We start from the raw sequence: 24,793 nt of genomic DNA on the forward strand, positions 1-24,793 counted from the left end.
TTTCGTTTTGTTTTTGTCTTTTCCTAACCCATTCTCCTGGCCTGAGAGAAGCAACTACAAAAAACCCAGGGACCAAAAATCCTTGCCTAATTGGACTAAAACACTAAAAACACAGAACCAGCTCCAGCCAAGCATATGTGATCCACAGTCTTGGGCTTTCATCCCTACAGGGAACAAGGTGGCTATTATAATGCAAAGGCATTTCTGATAGGGATCTGACTGCAATTGTTTTAGCAGATTTACTGGAAAGACAAGTTTCCCAGGTGTGATATCTCTGCATATTCAACAGAGCCCTCACTGACCCACAACAGGGAACTGAGGGCTGAAGCTCCCCCCAGACCACCTAGCCTCCTGCCTTAGGGGTCTAAGGAGGGTGACACCTACCAATCTGTAGAGGTACTTGCATTGGGGGCCTAAGGTACAGCTGCAGAGCCCACCCACCAAAGTGCTTTAGGAATAGAGACACACCTACCTTACTGACACTTGGGGGAAGCCTGTCAGCATCCTGCCCCCGCTGGAGTGTGAACCCCTGCTGCTACTAGAATCTTGTGCACACAACTATCACCACTACTTCTCGAGGTGGATAGGTGACAGTCTGCATCACACACTTGATGACCCAAAATCAGATTCTACTCAAGAATAGTGAATGGACTCAGGCTTATATATCTGGTAACAGCCCAAACCAGCTGGTAATAGGACATAAGTGAGTCAAGGGCTACAACACTCAAGACAGCGCAATCTAGTAGCCCACCTATGTATATTGAAAGAAAACAAAACAAGATAAGTCTCAGTGAGAAAATACAGAATAAATCATTGCAATATCTTAGTGATGGCTCGGAGACAGCAGTCGATATCAAACCACATAAAGAAGCAGACCATGACTGCTGCTACAACTCCCCAAACTAAAGAATCAAAATCTTTCCCAAGTGAAGATACGATCCTGGAATTGCCAGATACAGAATATAAAAAACTGATTTACAGAATGCTTCAAGACATCAGGGATGACCTCAGAAATGAAATAAGGCAATCTACAGAAAAAGCCAAGGAACACACTGATAAAGCAGTTGAAGAACTCAAAAAGATTATTCAAGAACATAGTAGAAAAATTAATAAGCTGCAAGAATCCATAGAGAGACAGCATTCAGAAATCCAAAAGATTAACAATAAAATTACAGAATTAGACAATGCAATAGGAAGTCAGAGGAGCAGACTCAAGCAACTAGAATGCAGACTGGGAGATCTGGAGGACCAGGGAATTAACACCAATATAGCTGAAAAAAAATCAGATAAAAGAATTAAAAAAAATGAAGAAACCCTAAGAATCATGTGGGACTCTATCAAGAAGAATAACTTGCATGTGATTGGAGTCCCAGAACAGGGAGGGACAGCAGAAAACACAGAGAGAATAGTTGAAGATCTGTTGGCAGAAAACTTCCCTGACATCATGAAAGATGAAAGGATAGCTATCCAAGATGCTCATCGAACCCCATTTAAGACTGATCCAAAAAGAAAATCACCAAGACATATTGTCATCAAACTTGCCAAAGCCAAAGATAAAGAGAAAATTTTAAAAGCAGCCAGGGATAAAAGAAAGGTCTCCTACAAAGGAGAATCAATACGAATAAGTTCAGACTACTGAGCAGAAACCATGCAAGCAAGAAGGCAATGGGATGACATATACAGAGCACTGAAGGAGAAAAACTGCCAGCCAAGGATCATATATCCAGCAAAACTCTCTCTCAAATATGAAGGTGAAATTAAGACATTTACAGATAAACACAAGCTTAGAGAATTTGCAAAAACCAAACCAAAGCTACAAGAAATACTAAAGGAAATTGTTTGGTCAGAAAACCAATAATATCAGATACCAGCACAACACAAGGTCACAGAACAGAGCACCCTGATATCAATTCAAATAGAGAAATCACAAAAACAAATTAAGATAAATTTAAAAAAAATTAAAAAAAAACACTCAAAACAGGGAATCATTGAAGTCAATATGTAAAAGATCACAATAATCAAAAAGAGGGACTAAATACAGGTGGCATAGAACTGCCATATGGAGAGGGATACAAGGCGATATAGGACAATACAAGTTAGGTTTTTACTTAGAAAAATAGGGGTAAATATTAAGGTAACCACAAAGATGTATAACAACTCCATAACTCAAAATAAAACCAAGAAAAACGTAACGACTCAGCAAACATAAAGTCAAATACTACGAAAATGAGGAACACACAAGTTACAAAGAAAAACGTCTCAGCACAAAAAAGTAAGTGGAAAAATGAAATTGTCAACAACACACATAAAAAGGCATCAAAATGACAGCACTAAACACATACTTATCTATAATTACGCTGAATGTAAATGGACTAAATGCACCAATAAAGAGACAGAGAGTATCAGACTGGATAAAGAAACACGGTCCGTCTATATGCTGCCTACAAGAGACACACATTAGACTTAGAGACACAAACAAACTAAAACTCAAAGGATGGAAAAAATATATCAAGCAAACAATAAGCAAAAAAGAGCAGAAGTAGCAATATTAATTTCTGACAAAATAGACTTTAAAGTGAAATCCATCACAAAGGATAAAGAAGGACACTACATAATGATAAAAGGGACAATTGACCAGGAAGATATAACCATATTAAATATTTATGCACGCAATGACAGGGCTGCAAGATACATAAAACAAATTTTAACAGAACTGAAAAGTGAGATAGACACCTCCACAATTATAGTAGGAGAATTCAACACACCACTTTCGGAGAAGGACAGGACACCCAGTAAGAAGCTCCATAGAGACACATAAGACCTAATTACTACAATCAACCAACTTGACCTCATTGACTTATACAGAACTCTCCACCCAACTGCTGCAAAGTATACTTTTTTTTTTTCTAGCGCACATGGAACATTCTCTAGAATAGACCACATATTAGGTCATAAAACAAACCTTTGCAGAACCCAAAACATCAAAATATTACAAAGCATCTTCTCAGACCACAAGGCCATAAAAGTAGAAATCAATAACAGAAAAATTAGGGAAAAGAAATCAAACACTTGGAAAATGAACAATACCCTGCTGAAAAAAGACTGGGTTATAGAAGACATTAAGGAGGGAATAAAGAAATTCATAGAATGCATCAAGAATGAAAACACTTCCTATCAAAACCTTTGGGACACAGCAAAAGCAGTGCTCAGAGGGCAATTTATATCGATAAATGCACACATACAAAAAGAAGAAAGAGCCAAAATCAGAGAACCGTCCCTACAACCTGAACAAATAGAAAGTGAGCAACAAAAGAATCCATCAGGCACCAGAAGAAAACAAATAATAAAAATTAGAGCTGAACTAAATGAATTAGAGAACAGAAAAACAATTGAAAGAATTAACAAAGCCAAAAGCTGGTTCTTTGAAAAAATTAACAAAATTGATAAACCATTGGCCAGACTGATTAAAGAAATACAGGAAAGGAAACAAATAACCCGAATAAGAAACAAGATGGGCCACATCACAACAGACCCAACTGAAATTAAGAGAATCATATCAGATTATTACGAAAAATTGTACTCTAACAAATTTGCAAACCTAGAAGAAATGGATGAATTCCTAGAAAAACACTACCTACCTAAACTAACACAATCAGAAGTAGAACAAATAAATAGACCCATAACAAAAAAAGAGATTGAAACGGTAATCAAAAAACTCCCAACAAAAAAAGCCCTGGCCCGGATGGCTTTACTGCAGAGTTCTACCAAACTTTCAGAGAAGAGTTAACACCACTACTACTTAAGGTATTTCAAAGCATAGAAAATGACGGAACACTACCTTACTCATTCTATGAAGCCACCATATCCCTGATACCAAAACCAGGTAAAGACATCACAAAAAAAGAAAATTACAGACCTATATCCCTCATGAACATAGATGCAAAAATTCTCAACAAAATTCTAGCCAATAGAATTCAACAACATATCAAAAAAATAATTCACCACGACCAAGTGGGATTTATACCAGGTATGCAAGGCTGGTTTAATGTTAGAAAAACCATTAATGTAATCCACCATGTAAATAAAACAAAAGACAAAAACCACATGATCTTATCAATTGATGCAGACAAGGCATTTGACAAAGTCCAACACCCATTTATGATAAAAACTTTCACCAAAATAGGAATTGAAGGAAAATTCCTCAGCATAATAAAGGGCATCTATACAAAGCCAACAGCCAACATCACTCTAAATGGAGAGAGCCTGAAAGCTTTTCCCTTGAGAATGTGAACCAGACAAGGATGCCCTTTATCACTGCTCTTATTCAACATTGTGCTAGAGGTCCTAGCCAGAGCAATTAGGCTAGACAAAGAAATAAAGGGCATCCAGATTGGCAAGGAGGAAGTAAAATTATCTCTATTTGCAGATGACATGATCTTATACACAGAAAACCCTAAGGAATCCTCCAGAAAACTACTGAAACTAATAGAAGAGTTTGGCAGAGTCTCAGGTTATAAGATAAACATACAAAAATCACTTGGATTCCTCTACATCAATAAAAAGAACATCGAAAAGGAAATAACCAAATCAATACCATTCACAGTAGCCTCCAAGAAGATAAAATACTTAGGAATAATTCTTACCAAAGATGTAAAAGACCTATACAAAGAAAACTACAATGTACTACTACAAGAAACTAAAAAAGACCTACTTAAGTAGAAAAACATACCTTGTTCATGGATAGGAAGACTTAACATAGTAAAAATGTCTACTCTACCAAAAGCCATCTATACATACAATGCACTTCCGATCCAAATTCCAACGACATTCTTTAAGGAGATGGAGAAACAAATCACCAACTTCATATGGAAGGGAAAGAAGCCTCGGATAAGTAAAGCATTACTGAAAAAGAAGAAGAAAGTGGGAGGCCTCACTCTACCTGATTTTAGAACCTATTATACAGCCACAGTAGTCAAAACAGCCTGGTACTGGTACAACAACAGGCACATAGACTAATGGAACAGAATTGAGAACCCAGATATAAATCCATCCATATATGAGCAGCTGATATTTGACAAAGGCCCAGTGTCAGTTAATTGGGGAAAAGATAGTCTTTTTAACAAATGGTGCTGGCATAACTGGATATCCATTTGCAAAAAAATGAAACAGGACCCATATCTCACACCATGCACAAAAACTAACTCCAAGTGGATCAAAGACCTAAACATAAAGATTAAAATGATAAAGATCATGGAAGAAAAAATAGGGACAACCTTAGGAGCCCTAATACAAGGCATAAACAGAATACAAAACATTACCAAAAATGATGAAGAGAAACCAGATAACTGGGAGCTCCTAAAAATTAAACACCTATGCTCATCTAAAGACTTCACCAAAAGAGTAAAAAGATCACCTACAGACTGGGAAAGAATTTTCAGCTATGACATCTCCGACCAGCGTGTGATCTCTAAAATCTATATGATTCTGTCAAAACTCAACCACAAAAAGACAAACAACCCAATCAAGAAGTGGGCAAAGGATATGAACACACACTTCACTAAAGAAGATATTCAGGCAGCTAACAGATACATGAGAAAATGCTCTCGATCATTAGCCATTAGGGAAATGCAAATTAAAACTATGATGAGATTCCATCTCACTCCAACAAAAAAAAAAAAAAAAAATTTTTTTTAAAGGCTGGCATTAATCCAAAAAACACAAAATAATAAATGTTGGAGAGGCTGCAGAGAGATTGGAACTCTCATACACTGCTGGTGGGAATGTAAAATGGTACATCACTTTAGAAATCTATCTGGCGTTTTCCTAAAAAGTTAGAAATAGAACTACCATACAACCCAGAAATCCCACTCCTTGGAATATACCCTAGAGAAATAAGAGCCTTCACACGAACAGATATATGCACACCCATGTTTATTGCAGCTTTGTTTACAATAGCAAAAAGCTGGAAGCAACCAAGGTGTCCATCAAACGATGAATGGTTAAATAAATTGTGGTATATTCACACAATGGAATACTATGCATCGATAAAGAACAGTGACGAATCTGTGAAACATTTCATAACATGGAAGAACCTGGAAGGCATTATGCTGAGCGAAATTAGTCAGAGGCAAAAGGACAAATATTGTATAAGACCACTATTATAAGATCTTGAGAAATAGTATAAACTGAGAAGAACACATACTTTTGTGGTTACGAGGGGGGGAAGGAGGGAGGGTGGGAGAGGGTTATTTACTGATTAGTTAGTAGATAAGAACTACTTTAGGTGAAGGGAAGGACAATACTCAATACACGGAAGGTCAGCTCAACTGGACTGGACCAAAAGCAAAGAAGTTTCTGGGATAAACTGAATGCTTCAAAAGTCAGCGGAGCAAGGGCGGGGGTTTGGGGACTATGGCTTAAGGGGACTTCTAAGTCGATTGGCAAAATAATTCTATTATGAAAACATTCTGCATCCCACTTTGAAGTGTGGCATCTGGGGTCTTAAATGCTAACACGTGGCCATCTAAGATGCATCAATTGGTCTCAACCCACCTGGATCAAAAGAGAATGAAGAACACCAAGGTTACACAATAACTATGAGCCCAAGAGACAGAAAGGGCCACATGAACCAGAGACTTACACCATCCTGAGACCAGAAGAACTAGATGGTGCCCGCCCAAACCGATGACTGCCCTGACAGGGAGCACAACAGAGAACCCCTGAGGGAGCAGGAGATCAGTGGGATGATCTTCTCATAAAAAGACCAGACTTAATGGTCTGACTGAGACTAGAGGAATCACAGCGGTCATGGTCCCCAAACCTGTTGGCCCAGGACAGGAACCATACCCAAAGACAACTCATCAGACATGGAAGGAACTGGACAATGGTTTGAAGAGAGATGCTGATGAAGAGTGAGCTACTTGTATCAGGTGGACACTTGAGACTGTGTTGGCATCTCCTGTCTGGAGGGGAGATGGGAGGGTAGAGAGGGTTAGAAACTGGCAAAACAGTCACAAAAGGACAGACTGGAAGGAGGGAGTAGGCTGACTCGTTAGGGGGAGAGTAAATGGGAGTATGGAGTAAGGTGTATATAAGCTTATATGTGACAGACTGACTTGATTTGTAAACTTTCACTGAAAGCTCAATAAAAATTATTAAAAAAAATATCATTAATATCACATGCAAGCAAAATTTCGCTGAAGATCATTCAAAAGCAGCTGCAGCAGTATATCGACAGGGAACTGCCAGAAATTCATGCTGGATTCAGAAGTGCACGTGGAACCAGGGATATCATTGCTGATGTCAGATGGATCTTGGCTGAAAGCAGAGAATACCAGAAGGATGTTTACCTGTGTTTTATTGACTATGCAAAGGCATTTGACTGTGTGGATCATAACAAATTATGGATAACATTGCAAAGAATGGGAATTCCAGAACACTTAATTGTGTTCATGAGGAACCTTTACATAGATGAAGAGGCGGTAGTTCAGAGAGAACAAGGGCGTACCGATTGGTTTAAAGTCAGGAAAGGTGTGCGTCAGGGTTGTATCTTTCACTTTACCTATTCACTGTATGCTGAGCAAATAATCATAGAAGCTAGACTATATGAAGAAGAATGGGGCATCAGGATTGCTGGAAGACTCATTAACAACCTATATTATGCAGATGACACAACCTTGCTTGCTGAATGAAGAGGACTGATGAAGATCAGAGACTACAGCCTTCAGTATGGATTATAGCTCAACATAAAGAAAACAAAAATCCTCACAATTCGACCAATAAACTACATCATGATAAATGCAGAAAAGATTGAAGTTGTCAAGGATTTCATTTTACTTGGATCCACAATCAACATCCATGGAAGTAGGAGTCAAGAAATCAAAAGACCCATTGCACTGGGTGAATCTGCTACAAAAGACCTCTTTAAAGTGTTGAAAAGCAGAGGTGTCACCTTGAAGACTAAGGTGGGCCTGACCCAAGCCATGGTATTTTCAATCTCATCAGAGGCATGCGAAAGCTGGACAGTGAATAAGGAACAGCGAAGAAGAATTAATGCCTTTGAGTTGTGGTGTTGGCGAAGAATATTGACTATACCATGGACTGCCAAAAACAGATCTGTCTTGAAAGAAGTACAGCCAGAATGCTCCTTAGAAGCCAGGACGGTGAGACTATGTCTTACATACTTTGGACACGTTGTCAGGAGTGATCAGTCCCTGGAGGAGGACATCATGCTTGGTAAAGTACAGGGTCAAAGAAAAAGAGGAAGATCCTCAAGGAGATGAATTGACACAGTGGCTGCAACAATGGGTTCAAGCATAACAATGATTGTCAGCATGGTGCAGGACCTGGCACTGTTTCATTCCATTGTATACAGGGTTGCTATGAGTCAGAACCAACTTGACAGCATCTAACAACAACAACAACATTTATAAGTATTTTAACAACAAAATTAATAATGTCACATTAGTGACACTTTCCTTTTAAAATGAATAATGTAACAGAGTATGTGACTATTGTGACTTCATTAAAGAGAAGCTGATGTTCATCTCGACAAAAAGCTATACTTCCTGAATATCTTTTTTGACATAGTAGAGCACTACCCTATATTTTGAGGCATTTAATTTTTAAAATGTTCTTGAAAAATCAATAGAAATTTCTTTCAATAAATGTCCCTGATAAGAGGGTCGAAAATCATTATATTGATAAATATAATGATTCATTCTTCATTCTTCTTTACCTTCTTAACTTTTCTAATATAGAGAGATGCTAAAAAAAAAAAAAAACACTAGTTTTTTTCCCCATTAAAAAAAAAAAAACTATAAGTCACGTGAATTACACTTTAAAGAATTAAGTCCAAAATGTAGACATTACCTTGCTCATTCACATACAGTGTATATACAGCAGTAGTTAGCTGTCTCTGCAGTTCATGTCATTGATTTGGCATGGTCTCTTTTCAGAATGTGTCCCAGATGTTATGTTATGAAAAATGTGTACATGTGCATTTGTGTGTGTGTGTGTGTGTGTGCATGGGTGTGTGTGCTGGGGAGGGGGGCTGGGAGAATCAAACAATAGCTTTCATAACTGTAATAAAAGCTACTATTTAGACGCTATGAATGTTGACTATTTTTTTTAAGATTTAAATGGTTTTAGTGAGCATTTATAAAATGTATACTCCCTTATGGTCTTTAAATCTGACAGCCGATGACATAAATTTTTCTGAATGATGATCAAGTATATGTTGATGCAGCTGCTGCCATAGTAAGCCATGCTGAGGCATCTGCTGCAATAGCTGAGCATCGATTTTTCTTTATGTGAGTACCAAAGGCCTTTGACTTATAATAGTGAGTACCTAACATCAAAATTGGAAACCCTGGTGGCATAGTGGTTAAGTGCTACGGCTGCTAACCAAAGTGTCAGCAGTTCAAATCCGCCAGGTGCTCCTTGGACACTCTATGGTGCAGTTCTACTCTGTCCTATAGGGTCACTATGAGTTGGAATCGACTCGACGGCACTGGGTTTGGTTTTTGTTTTTGTAACGTCTAAATTGCCAGAAAAAATAAATATCTAGTTAAAACTCTGTAAAATTTGGTGGAAGAATAGGATAATTTTCAAATGTACAAATAAATAGTGAACTCATATACTGAAAGATATAGTTCTAAAATGAATAGTGCTTTAGAAAATTAGAGAATTGTGCTCCAAATGAACAAAATTTACATTGGAAAAAATACATGTGTACACAGTATAAATCAGCAATAAAGCCACCGTTGTACTTTGAAGGTTTGGTTTTTCTGTGGGTCACTTCTAGTTCATTTTGTACCCCTACATTACCGTTTTCTGATCAAAGCCTGGAGAACTTTTTAAGTCATAGCATGGTTAGAAATTGTTTCTTTATTGATGGAGCCATATTAATGGTTCAACAAAAATGTTAAAGTGGATTCAGAATTTCTATTAGCTCTATTAGGAGCCCTGGTGTTGTAGTGGTTAAGAGCTCGGCTGCTAGCCAAAAGATCAGCAGTTCAAATCCACCAGCCACCCCTTGGAAACCCTGTGGGGCTGTTCTACTCTGTCCTATAGGGTTACATGAGTTGGAACTGCCTCCACGGCACCTAACAATGACAACATTAGCCCTACTGGGAGTTTCTGGGTGGGGTGGTGCAAACTGTTAATGCACTCAACTGCTAACCTAAGAGTTGGAGGTTTGAGTCCACCCAGCGGCACTTCAGAAGAAAGTACTGGAGATTTACTTCCAAAAAATCAGTCACTTGAAAACCCAAGGAGCACAGTCCTACTTTTTCTTGGGGGGGTGGGGAGGGTGTTAGCAACTTTTTTATTTTTGCAAATTGGGATAGGTGAACAATGGTACTTCCTTGAGTTGTCATGGATGTTTCTCATCTTCTAAGTCAAGCTGAAGCATTCTTCTGTATAATTCAACACCATTGATATTTCCTATTCTGTTAACTGTCCATGTCTTTCTCTTACTTTTCTGTTGCGTTGTTGGTCTTTTCTTCTTCTTAGCAAATTAGTTTCTCATTAAACAATTAATACACATATTGTTTTGTGACATTGGATGCAAATCCCACGATATGTCAACATTCCCCTTCTCGACTTAGGGTTCCCCATTTCCATTCGTCAAGCTCTCCTGTCCCCTCCTGCCTTCTCGTCCTTGCTGCGGGGCTGGTGTGCCCATTTAGTCTTGTATACTTGGTTGAACTATGTGTGTTATTGCTTGTTTTATAGGCATGGCTAATCTTTGGCTGGAGAGTGAGCCTCAGGAGTGACTTCAGTACTGAGATAAAAGGATGTCCAGGGGCCATACTCTCAGGGTTTCTCCATTCTCTGTCAGGCCGGTAAGTCTGGTCTTTTTTTGTGTGACTTTAATTTTCCAACATTTTTTTCCAGCTCTTTCCAGGACACTCTATTGTGATCCTTGTAGGGCAGTTGCTGGTGGTAGGTGGGCACCATCTAGTTGTGCTGGACTGTCTGGTGGAGGCTGTGGTAGTTGTAGTCCTTTAGTCCTGTGGACTAATCTTTCCCTTGTGTCTTTGGTTTTCTTCATTCCCCTTGCTCCTCATGGGGTGGGACCAGCAGACATATTTTAGATGGCTGCTCACAAGCTTTTAAGACCCCAGACACTACTCACCGAAGTATAATGTAAAACATTTTCTTTATAAACTGCGTTATGCCAGTTGAGCTAGATGTCACCCAAGACCATGGTCCCCAGCCCTCAGCCCAGTAACTCAGTCCCTCCAGGGATTTAGATGTGTCTGTGAAGCACCTATGACTTTGCCTTTGTCACACTGTGCTGTCTTCTTCCTATTCTTGACACACATGTGTTCGCCATGAGTTAGAGCTGACTCAACGAAAACTGGTTTGGACGATTAGATCTGTTAAATTAACTTTTTTCTTTTATAGAGAGGGCTAACCCATTGACCCATTGCTGTTGAGTGATTCCAACCCATAGAGAGGGCTAAGATGATAAAAAAGTGAGCCCTGATGGTGCTTGGCTAAGGAAAGGTTGGCAGTTTGCACCCGCCCAGCTGCTGCGAAGGAGAAAGACCTGGAGATCTGCTCGCATAAAGATTATACCCTAGTGAATGGGGTAAATCCTATGGGGCAGTTCTACTCTGCCACATAGGGTCACTCAGCCCAAATTGACTCAAAGGCACCTAACAAGATGATAAAAGCTGACTTCCTGCAATTTATGTTTACATCTGTCTTTCAAGGGAAAAACAAAACCAAAAGCAAAACATCTTCCTATTTGAAGGGTGAGATGCACGTGCACTTTACCTCTTACAGTTATGTTTCTTCAACTTGCCAATGAGCATTACTTTAAAACCTACACTCCATGTTATAAACACATATTAAAATAAGATCTTCATTCTCCCTTTCTTTTAAAGGGCAGGCATGTTTAAAAAAAAAATTGCTTAAATTTAGAGACTTACAGTACATCTTTCCTCTATGACTGTGGTTTTATGAATGTTGCCCCCAAAATGAACATCCTTTATGTTCCGTCTATAGAAACACATTATTTTTAAAAAATTTTTCCCACAAGTCTTTTATATGATATGTACCTATTGTGACTGCACAATTAAGTCTGTGTCTTTAAAAACTCATGAAGACTAACTATAGGGAAAGGAAGAATGGGTTTATAAAAAGGAAAGTAAATGAACAATAGTTCACTATGCTATAGTCTAATTCTAAACACCCTCCAAACAACTTTGACCCAGTTCCAATCCTTTCCTAATATTCTTGCTTGAAATTGGATCTGCTTGTCTTTCTCATTAACCACTGAATTTTTCCTGCCCATATGAACTTTGTTTACCTCGACCAAAGGAATTACAAACTGCTTCTAGATCCATTTCCAGCACTCAGCCTTCTCTTATAAACACTATACATTTTAATTTATTAAAAAGACCCAGTATATTTCTATCTTCATATTCACATAATTAATAGGAAATTAACAAATCTCTTAAACTAAACTATTTCTTAAGAATTCTCAAGAAACATAAAGACCTGGAGATATAGCCCGGTCTCAGTAGATGCTGCAACTGAGCGTCATAAAGAGGCAGGCAAAAAACAAAGCAGGTTTTCTCGCGCCTTCTTCACTAAATATCTTTCAAGGCTGCTAAGAGCCTCCTGCGGTCTTCCATTCCCGGCTTACCACTACTCTGTCTTTTCATGATTTCCATGTGGCTGCATCCTAGGATGGCCGTCCGTCAGTTTGTCACACTGCGGTGGCTTGCATATTGTTATGATGCTAGAAGCTATGACACCGCACAGGTTCGCCCACTGTGGATAAGCTTCAGTGGAGCTTCCAGACTAAGACAAACTAGGAAGAAGGGCCTGATGATTGACTCCGAAAAATAACCAGTGAAAACCCCATCAACCACAACAGAATATCGTCCAACATAGTGCTAGAAGATGAGCCTCCTACATTAAACTAAAAAATCAAATCAAACCCGTTGCCATCAAGTTTATTCTGACTCATAGTGACGCTATAGGACAGAGTGGGACTGCCCCATAGGGTTTCCAAAGAGCAGCTGGTGGATTCAAACTGCTGATCTTTTGGTTAATAGCCATAGCTCTTAACCACTATGCCACCTGAGCTCCCCTAGGTTAGAAGGCACTCATATACACAGTGGCTCCGACGGTGGACTTGAGCATTAACAATTGTGAAGATGGCCCAGGGCCAGGCAGCTTTTCATTTAGTTGTACACAGGGTCACCATGAGTTGACACCATCTTGACAAATAACAACAGCCATCATAAGTACCCCAAAACAATGAATTGAACAGGAAAATCACATGATCTTTCAACTCAGGTACTCATGTTTGGTATCCCATTTCTAAACTGGTGAGAGAGAAAACTGGGTGTGTGGATCTTAGGTCAGTTTGCTTTCCCCAGTGGCCTGTAATCAGGGCATCCTGCTATGAACAAGTGATGGTTCAGACCACGAGCAGTGCAGTTTCTACAAGAAAGAGGCAGGACAAGGAGAAAATCATAGGCATCACTAATGTACTTACAGAAGTAATATGATACATAATAGAAAAGAGTGAAGAACTGCATCTACTTTTATCTGTATTCTGAGTGCATTTTGTCAGGGATTTCTAAACAATGTCCTGCAAGGTGTTACGGGGTACTTCAGGGCCCCACACAGAAGGTAGGGCAGTTGAGTGTTGAGGGAGAGGTCTAATGGGTGAATTGATGGGTCCAATTTCCCCATACAGATCAAGAGCTTAATTTTATGTTTTACATACATACATACTCTGTTGAAATTCTACATGAAATATTCTTGGAATAAAATGTTACGTTTAAAAAAGAAAAAAAAAACTATTAAAGGAAACATTAAATGATTCCTTTCCAAAAGCTACTGTGGGTTTATACCAATTTATCAGCTCACACTAGGCCGAAATCCAAAGAAGGCTGCATTTGGATCACTGAGTATTAATAATATGGTTAATGTCAAATTGGCATGCTAACTCCTCTTATCTCAATTGCATGATGTACTTCACAAGTTTGATACACTAGAATAATCATTAACTGATGCTAATAAGATATGCGACCATGTAAGACGGTCCTGATCACATAAGGTACGCTGTGTATACTGTAACTGGTTAAAGAATGTCTAAATAATTCTTCATGAGCTTCAACAGTACATGCAAACTAAAGAGAAACAACGTGCAGGACTTCTTAAGTACCCTCGTGCTGGAATACCCATGTGCCTTGCAGACTTAACGACCTCCTCAAACTTCTCCATGCTTTCTTTGATGGAACAATTAATATTCTTCTTGCTAAAGGATTCGGATGCGGCACCAAACACTGATATCTCAGTGGCTCCGGCAGCCACCTGAAAAATAGAAAGACAAAAACTAATGATTTCAAAAATGTAAATGATATTTGTTTTAACATTTGCCTTATGATTTAAAAATTAGATTCCTCTCATCCTCCCACAGGCACTCTTTGGAAATGTAAAATGTTTTATAATAACAGAATGATTCCACAAACTGCAACACTCATAAATCTATGAGGCATGGAAAACACACTGATGCTTTTCCAATTTAATTTTGCCTTTCCTAAATTACATGTTAACTTCAGAAATGCTTTAGCCCTAATTATGGAAAATACTAGGCACCCCAATAAAACCTCTTAAAATCCATGGAAAACATTATTTTCAAGTCAATTATTAAAGCAGGGGATAGTAAATTCTTTCCGCTTTTTTTTCTTCCCACAATCAAGCAATTTTTTCCCCCAATTTATCATTCAGATTTTGTCCGATATTTTCTTCCTCTATCTTAACCTAGCCTATGTTGTTTCATACCTTGACTGCTATAGCCATATTCTGATGTGTCTCCCTCCTTAATCCCCTTGTCTGTCTCTAAATCCGAAGTATGAGCCGAACCGACTTTCTCTTTTGTCCCTTTCACCATCCTTACTCTTTCCCCAAGCTTCTCCAGTGGCTTTTTCCACCCCCCCAAATGTCAAGCTTCTCAGTTTTCCAGCTGGAGTTTTAAGACCCTCTGTTAATTTGTCCCTAACACTCTGCCTAGGTTCCCCCCTCTCCCTGATGTCCTATTAATAAACTAAAGGGAAAACGTTGTTGTATCATCCTTCCTCAAACATTTAAAAAATATTGGCTTTTACTCCTCTATTCAAAATAAATTTTCATCTGTAAAATAAAAATTTTAATTATTCAACATATACTATGTGCCAGTACTACTGTTATTACTTTGCATGTTTTGTTTCTAGTCCATAAATAACCTTGTAAACCAAGTATTATTATGCCCATTTCAGTGATAAGAAAACTGTGTCTCAAAGAGGCTAAATAGGTAGTACCACGTCACAAGCTAGTAAAAGTTCTGGTGCTGTGTTTTGAGCACAGCCATGCCTGACTCCCAAGCCAATATTTGTTCCACTCCACTGCTTGCCCTTCTAAGCTCTCCTGAAAAGTGTCTTCTCAGCTAGTATCTTTCTCAAGGTAGAAACAGTCCCTGATATGTAGGGATTAGGAAACCCTGGTGGTGTAGTGGTTAAGAGTTCAGCTGCTAACCAAAAGGTTGGCAGTTCGAATCCACCAGATGCTCCTTGGAAACCCTATGGGGCAGTTCTACTCTGTCCTATAGGGGCGCTATGAGTCGGACTTGACAGCAATGGGTTTTTATGTTGGGGTTGGATGACAGCAAGATTTACAACTTTGAAAAAATACCTCTTTCTCTCTTTAATACATAAAAAATTATATCAAATTGAACGAAAGAAAAATAAATGGTTCTAACAAGATATATGAATAAGTGATATACAAACTAGCACCCCACAGCTTCAACTATATTCAACACAGTTTAAAATCCAGAAGTGAAAAAACTCTATTAAACACCAGAAATAGTTGTTGCAAAACATTTGCAGTAAAACTGTGTAAGCATAATACCTCAAGCCTTTTCTCAAAATTGCATTGATTCTTCTCGTATGTGTAACCATTAAAGCTTAAATCCCTAAGTCACAGAACATTGGAAGAAACAAGCTAGAAGAGGAACCAAAAATATCAGAGGTAGATACAATGCCAATGATTAGCTTCACATAGGGGGAGAAAACAACAACAAAAAGGCTGGCAGAAAAAAATATGACAAAGAATTCTCCAGTCCAGTGATATTAATAATTATTACATGGCATTGAGAAATGTTTAAGATATAACCTGTACTCCCTATTTAGCAGGGAAACACACTTTCCAAACAATTTCATCAAAAGGGATAACTGTGTTCTTACGTTTTGAACCTTGGAGGATTAAACTGGGAGAGACATTTACGTGGAGCACTGTAGTCCCCAACAGTGCCACGAAGTTACTTATCTCCATGTCTCTGCTAGCACATTGGAAGAGCATCTGTGTAGGATAATAAGCGAGTTACATATGACACCACTTTAACTTTGTAAAGATCTTTCAAACAATAAGAGGCTTCTGGATTTTAGAAAAATCAGCAGCACACTTACAGCACGGTGAAAGCCCTGAAGATTAGGAGTAAGGACAGGATAGCGAACTCCCGGATATTGACGAATGCCTTTCATCACTTCAGTGTGATCAGCCATCTTAAATGCATAATAGTTATACATGAATATGTAACACCAAATATTCTATCAAGCATTCTTTTAGCTTTCTAGTTATGTTAAAATCACACATGTATTCTATAAATAAATATTTGAAATAAAACTATGCCAACAGAGCTGAAGAAAAAGTAATTCTCATTGTCATAGAAACATCATAACTTGATCTGAGTTTAATTTATTCACATAACAGGATCTGGTTAAATGCGGAATTACTGACAGTCAGAAATTCAGAACAATATTGTTTTTACTTAATGAATTTTCTTTCTCTTAGTTTCATTTCATGTCCCAAAGCCTTGAATATTCCTGAGACTGGAGAGAGTTTGAAAGGCAATGTGCTATGTGCTTATTTTCCATACAAAAATGTTATGTCTAAATTGGATTACTAATAATTTTCAGTGTATGAAATTTTACAATTCTTAGGAAAATATTAATTATGTGTCTCTGTTAGAATACTCTAGCAAGGCTGAGATCCTACCATGTTATTTGGTTGGTACAATTTTTTAGTTAGTAGTGCTCATAATGCTTTGTGAAGAGCTGTCTTAGGACTGCCGTCTGTTCTCATAATGCAAATAAATGAACAGAGTGAAATATACAACAGAAAAATTTAACCCACATGCCAAGACTTTATTTCATGAATCTATATAAAAAAAAAACTTTGAATTAAAATATCAAATTTACTGGATTCTCACAAAGTCTAGAAATCAGCCTCTTAAAGCAAAAATTCGTGATCAAATCACATAGAAAAATTTTAATGGGAATAACCATGAGCTTTGCATATTTATGAATGATAAATTATGCCATGAATGATAAATGTACAGAATAATAATGAAAAGTATACAAATTGAGCATGGGGAAAACTATGAAAGGATACGCCAAATCAAACTTGTTATCCTCTGTATGGGAATGAAAGAAGAAAGATACTGATTTTTTTCTCTATATGCTCCAGCTTGAAATGTTACAGTAAGCATGTATTATTTTTTAATTTAAAGGAAATTAATCAAAATGTACCATAGAGAAGGGTTGATATGGTCTAGAATAGCCGATTGTTGTTATGTGCCATCCAGTCAATTCTGATTCATAGCCACCCTATAGGACAGAGTAGAACTGCCTCACAGGGTTTCCTAGGCTGTAATGTGGCACAGTCATTAAAAGCTACGGCTGCTAACCAAAAGGTCAGCAGTTTGAATCCACTAGCCACTCCTTGGAAACCCTATGGGGCAATTCTCTGCCCTATAGGGTCACTATGAGTCAGAACTGACTCGACAGCAATGGGTTAGGTTTTTGATTAATGTTTATGAATGCAGATCACCAGGTCTTTTCTCCCGAGGAGTGGCTGGTGAGTTTGAATTGTCAACCTTTCTGTTAGCAACTGACTGCTCCACCATTGTGCTACCAGGGCTCCTTTCAAATGATTTTAGCCCCCAGTATATGAGTCATCTAGCTGAGGACCCAGATACTGTGGACCAGAGACAACCTGTTCTCTTGTGCCCTGTTCAAATTCCTGATCAAAGAATATATGAGCATAATAAGTGGTTATTTATGCCACTAAGTTCTGAGGCAATTCACTACATAGTCATAAAAACTGAACACTGGAAAATGGATAGGAGTTGAAAAGATGGAGTGACAGGTGCAAAAGTGGGAGCACATTTTCTGGATAGAGAAGATTATTAGTGAATTATGAAGGATTAGGTATTAAGTGAAGCCAGGGGCCACACACTGTACCTTTGAGTTAGATCCCAGTTGATCTAAATTATGAAGGCAATGGAAAACTATGGGGAGCGGGTGTTGAATGAGCAGAAGACTGGGTTAAATGTAACATTTCAGAAAGATTAATCTACGGAGGTGTAAAATGCAGTCTAAGGAGAAGAGAAGCAATTCTCAGGCAATTGTGGGAATCCAATTTGTGACAAGATCTGTACAGAAATGGACCTGGGAATAGAACTCCCAAAGAAAGATTAATAGGATGCAGTGACTAGTCGTACAAGGGTGATGGGAGATGGCTTTATGTAAAAACGTACTCCTCATTTTTTCACAGACTTCTTATGAAAATATTTAACATCTGTACATACTTCAACACAAGTTGAGTTGACTGCATACCCATGATCTTAGCCTTTGTGCCTGATGCTAACTAAAGTGTGAGTTCCTTGAACTATTGTCTTCTGTTGTGTCGACCTATATATATTTTCTGGCATGTTGAAATCTCTCTCTCCTATACACACACATACACACATGCAAAAGCACATGAACACACAAATTATAATAAGAAAGTCAGAGAACTCAATCCTAATTTCAAGCAGTAAAATATCCAAAGTAACCACTGATAGTTTTAGAACATTGTAATGAAATCCAAAACAACACTCTCTTACGAGAGAATGATGTTAATCAATATTAACCCATATTATTAATGTTTAGGTCTAACTAAACATAGTATGTTTAAACAATTATTGGAGACATTTATTTAACAAAATAACAGAAAAAAAGCAGTGCTACTCTAACCAATATACAGATTTGGATAGAAGATGGCAGTGCATCATAGAACAGCATAAAAGGGCACAAAGGCAATTTTAACCTACAACAAACATAGATCACTTTGACCTGCAAGGAGTTATTTTATTCTACATATAATTTAATAAAATTTTGAATCAATATGAATAAATGTGTATGATACAACAAATGGCTTCTTTTAATGGATATTTCAATTAGTACAACTAGAAAATGAACAGAGGTAATAGTGACCAAATTTCATGAAGGCTGACTGCCGATAATCACAGAAGGAAATTATGATAAATATATTAACTAGAATCCAAAAAATCAGTATTTTTTTTTCTTTTTAAAGATAGCCACACTACAATGAGGCCATTTAGAAAATAACAATATTCTGTCTTAATTTGGCCAGTAAGGATATGTGAAGAACTTCAGAAAATCTTGATAGAATTTTATTACAATGAATAAAATAGATGAGGTTTCAATTAAAGACATAAAATCCTTGCTTTAATTTGCTTTTTGCTCTTGGGGGGGGGTGGTTTATGTTATATTTCAATACTGATGTTATTTTAATGCCTTAAGTCATTGTTTTATTCAAACAATATCAGAACTATTCCTTTATAGTTCTTTGTTTTGACATTTTAACAACAGCTTTCTACATCTGGTTCGATTTAGCATATTTTTAAGATTTTGCTGTGACTTTTCATTTAAGATCATAAAAAATGCCCATAATTTGGTTGAAAACATGTTTTTCCATCATCTTGACACAGTCTTGGAATAGTGATACCTGTGTCTATCTAGCCAGTGGAACAGGCCATGCCATGGTTAATCAACTTCTTAGGCATTCACATTTTCATATGGGTTCAAATAATCACAATATTTGTGCAACATTATGAAAGATTTTTTAATATATGTGACAGGGTATAAGAATTTGAATGTAATAAGCATATAGTTTAGAGACTTCATTGTCTACTAACCATATCATGGTGACTTTAAATTCGGGTGTTCACATATTTTGAGCTGGCAGAGTATTTTCTCAGGTAATATTTTGTTACTTTCTGAATATTATGATTTTTGCTACTATACACACATACATACTTATATATATTTATACAGGCTTTGAATATGTTCTCCAGACAAGCGCTGTGGCTGAAATATAACTTGAGGTTGTTAGTGTCCTTGTTTCCACCCATCTTCCCTGAGATAACTGGAATTCTAAGGTAAATGCTTATGGGAATACAGTAACGAATAATATACAATGGAGTAACAATCAAAATGGTTTCCCATAAGCTCAGTAATAAACAATGACAATGAACAATAAACAATGAAGGAAAAAAAAAGTTTTTTTTAAACTCAAAAAAGGAACAATACTCAAAGTTTTTATTTATCTCTTTCTTGGTAAAGAGGCTATTTACTGTTGAGGATGTGGAATTTATCAAAATTTTAAAATATGAGAACTGATTTTTTTAGAATTCATTCCATTATTTGAATATTGATCTATTTCAAGATTGTAGGCACTTGTTCCACAGTTAATTTTAGGGAATAAAAGAATGAAACACACATAGTTTCTATCCTAAAATATTGCATAGTCTAATGGGAAAGATATATGTGTGTATGTATATTTTGTAAATATACCAAAATACGAACAACACGATGTATGAGTACAGATAAGGAAGCATTTTTGTTTACAACCCAAACTAGAATAACAACAAATACTTAGGCTATACCTTGTCTAGCCAATGTAAATAGCCCAGGGGTCTTCCTGTTTTTTAACGGGACAAAATTATTCATAGAGTCCTGCATGTATATCTCCTATGATAAAGTGAACTTTTTAATGTATAGTAAAAAGGAAGGATTTAAGAACTTGCGGCTTCAAACACACTTGTTTAATAACATACTTCAAATAATTATAGTGTGAAATGCTTTACAGACATCAGTTTTAAACTTTTTTAAGTATACAATTCTGTCAAGTCCAATGACATTAAAAGTAAAAATATCTACCATTCTTTCTCTCTCTCCAAAATAAGAGTTGATAGAGAAAACAGAGTATTCACTGAGTAAAAGTTTGTTCAGTTCCAACTGAATACATGTGGGGCTGAGTGTTCAGTTAGGTGAAATAAATATTTATGATTTATTTTAGATGAAAGTGAATAAGAAACTGGGAGGTTCTATTTTTATTTTTGAAAAGAACATACTACTATTCATTTAGAATGTAATCACTGATGAATTTTTTTTCTTTTTCCTGAACAAATGGAATTACAAAGATACCACTTTGATAGGTCTCTAAGTTCAAGAACTGCATTTGTTATTACGAAAAAAAATTATGAATGTCTCATATACATTTACGACACATACAACTTATATGTTTAATATTATAACGTAATAAGAGATTAAGCCCTAAAACCAAACCCGTTGCTGTCAGGTGGATTCCAACTCATAGCAACCATACAGGACAGAGTAAAACTGCCCCATAGGGTTTCCAAGGCTGCAATCTTTACAGAAGCAGACTGCCATAGCTTTCTCCCATGGAACCCCTAGTGGGTTCGAACCCCCAATCTTTCACTTAACAGCTGAGCACTTAACCACTGCACCACCGGAGATTAAAACCTATTGCCTGTCAAGTTGATTCCGACTCAGCGACCCTGTAAGGTTTTCAGGGAACAGCTGGTGGATTCAAAGTGACAACCTTTTGGGTAGCAGTTGGGCTCTTAACCCCTGTACCACCAAGACTTCACTAGGGATTAAAAACCAAAAACACAAATCCATTGCCATCGAGTCAATTCTGACTCATAGTGACCCTACAGGACAGAGGAGAACTCCCCCCATGGAGTGTCCAAGCAGCGCCTGGCGGATTCGAACTGCCAACCTTTTGGTTAGCAGCCATAGTAACCAATAATACTGCAAACTATGTGACAGGAGAATGTTTGGGGTTGTTTTTGTATCACTACAGAAATTATTCAATGTGTTTTTGCGGCTCTGTTGAAGATGAAGTTGTGTGGAGTGGAAATATTAAGAGTTTAAATTAGCACTGCTGTTCTTAAATGGCAAAAGTGTCCAGAGTACAATCTAAAATTTATGTGACTCCATTCTAAGGGAATCCATCTTTATAGTAATCTCGCCTACCGTGCCCTTCATTTATTCTAACATCCCAGGAAATTTACAATATTACATCTTATAACCCAAATATAGACTCTTCCTTCCTCCCTGGCCAAGCATCATCAGCAGGTGATTGAATACTCACTGTCCCTTTACTCCAAAGAACTGCTAAAGAGCTCCAATTGTTTTCCCTACCCTGCCCTCTCAGAAAAGCTCTGCACCTGATGTTTTGTGATGGTAGATTAGGTAGAGGGAGGTCGGACCCGAGAAATGAAAGGAAAAAGGGGAAGAAATAGAAAATCTGAACGATGTATATGGTAATGGATTGGGGAGAGACAGTGTGGGGTTTGAGACATACGTTTTGGTGGCAAGATGCTTTTACTGTTCCAGAGCAGTTGAGATTCCAGAAGACAGATAAAAGATAGAAAAAAACGATAAAAAGGGGAATTATAAAAAGTGTTTTTGTTTAATATATAGAGCAGTTCTTTTGTAATGTTCTTCATGTGACACACGTAAAGACTGGAATACCATTTTAATTGGTTTATATGTTTCTTTGCATGTGAATCAAAGCACAGACTTAGCCACTTGCGAGAGCTCATAATTTCTGTATTTTCAAGAACAATGGATATAAAATATAGCTCTGTACCTCATATTACAATCATCACTCAAGTGTTGGGCCAAGGATGCGCATTCACCATATTCTACAATATCAGGTACCAGAAGTATGTAAATAGTTTAGGAGAAACACATTTTAAAATGTATGAAACCAGAAGGTAGTCTGGGGAAAAAACTGCCAAAGACTATGTACATAAAACTGTAGGTGAATAAATCACTTTTCATTGATGTAAAATCAAAATGGAAGTCCTTTCATAGTAAGAATATATGGTATATACAATGACTAACACACCATACAAATTTTTATGTTCTTAGCAAAAATCACAGAAAATAGAATTTATCAAAATTCTTCTGTGTGAAGGGCACAACACTGTAGTAGCTCTTCTAAAACAAAGACTATATCTGTGTATAAGTAACCCATCACAAAATCTTAGATTGCATTTGCCAATAATGAGGAAATAAACTGAAAGATACTTTTCTAAACTATTGAGAATTTAAAAATCATTTTTTATCAGCAGTGCTAGATAAAACACTGAATCACCTAATTTCTTTACAGAAAATATAAAGTATTGTCTTATAGAAGAGACAAGCAAGGAATAGGCAGCCAAAAAAATATACAAAAAAAGTATTATGAGGTTAAACTCAATTAAATTGTTAAAAGCACTTTTTAATCTCAATTTTGTGGTATTTTTGGCATTTGTTGACTTTTAATGATTTGTAATCTCATATTTTACTCATTCAAAATTAATATTATTTTTCTATCTGGCATTATGTATTCTTTTTCTTAAAGAAAACCACAACCAAACCCATTGCTGTTGAGTTGATTCTGACTCATAATGACCCTATTCACAGGACAAAGTAGAACTGCCCCATAGGGTTTCCAAGGAGCAGCTGCCATTCAGACCTTGAGATTCTCTACTAACGGTTTGGCCATGTGTTCCCTGATGATTCACAAATCTCAGCCAGAGAGAGACAGCCCTGAACTGTCCAAAACGTACCAGTTAGAGCTCAGCAGTTGCTTCATTTGGAGTGATGAGTCAAAGACAGTAGCCAACTATGCTCAAGACTGAACAATGTCTGAGACTAGACCATACTTTGCACTTACCAGAGACGTGGCCCTTGAAGATGGAGACAGAACCATATCTAATTCTTGCTCCTTGGAAAATTTCATATTCCCTACTTTCAAGGTTTGGGGTGAGCAACCTTGACACAGGCAACAAGGCCAATCTTGACAGCACTTCCAGGGGCATAAAATAAGAAGTGGCCAACAAAAGGAGAGAAAGTGGGATAGGCTGTAAGAGGGTGGAGGTTTGAGTGGTACAATTAGCACTGGTATCTTTAATAAAGTACTAAAAAGATCAACGAGAATAAGAGTTTGGGCACAGTATTTGAGGGCTCTCCAGGACACCACCACCTTCTATGAAGCCACTATCATTCAAAGAAAGCTCTGTTATTGTCAGCATAGATTCTTCACTTTTTCACTGCTAATCCATACCAGGCACCCACTGTGACTAGATAGAGATATGCAGGACCTAAGAAACATGAAGGAGGAACATTTAGCGAATGAGAGACTCTAAAACAGATGTGAAGTATAAGGCATTTGGAGAGGTAAGAAAAATAAATTTTCACAGTACTGGAGTAGGGTATGTATTGGATCCCTTTTGATATTTTATTTGAAGCACAAGTGAAGACTGGAATGCTGTTTAATTGTTTTGAGATTCGTAGGTACCTCCAAATATCCAAATTGTTGCCAAGTCTAGATCCTACAGGGTGCCAAATTTACTGTGATTACATCTAACTGAATATATTCAGGACCTTCATCTTTTTAGCTAAGCTCTGTGTACAGCCTATGTTACTGAGAATCAAGCCTGGCAAATCTTAAAAAGCCTGTTCCCACCAACAGGTATGGCAGAATCTATAACACCTACTGAGAGTCCAGTGTGCTTAGAGAAGTGCTTCCCAAAAATCTATATGGTCTGAGCACTGCCTCAGTCAGAATTATCTAGGAT

The 24,793-nt window shown here is 37.4% G+C and overlaps 1 protein-coding gene across 2 annotated transcripts in view; it reads right to left on the reverse strand.

The window, feature by feature from the left end:
- The window catches only part of HMGCLL1 (3-hydroxymethyl-3-methylglutaryl-CoA lyase like 1), a 217,262-nt gene that overhangs the window by 84,506 nt on the left and 107,963 nt on the right, over positions 1–24,793 (reverse strand). For both annotated transcript variants that reach the window (XM_049894612.1, XM_049894620.1), the window contains 2 exons: positions 16,476–16,571; positions 14,198–14,346 (listed from right to left, as the gene is read on the reverse strand). In XM_049894612.1, coding sequence (XP_049750569.1) covers positions 14,198–14,346; positions 16,476–16,571 — 245 coding nt within the window. The remainder of the gene's footprint in view (positions 1–14,197; positions 14,347–16,475; positions 16,572–24,793) is intronic.

Source organism: Elephas maximus, chromosome 1 (genome assembly GCF_024166365.1).
Source record: "Elephas maximus indicus isolate mEleMax1 chromosome 1, mEleMax1 primary haplotype, whole genome shotgun sequence".
Classification (NCBI taxonomy): Eukaryota; Metazoa; Chordata; class Mammalia; order Proboscidea; family Elephantidae; genus Elephas; species Elephas maximus.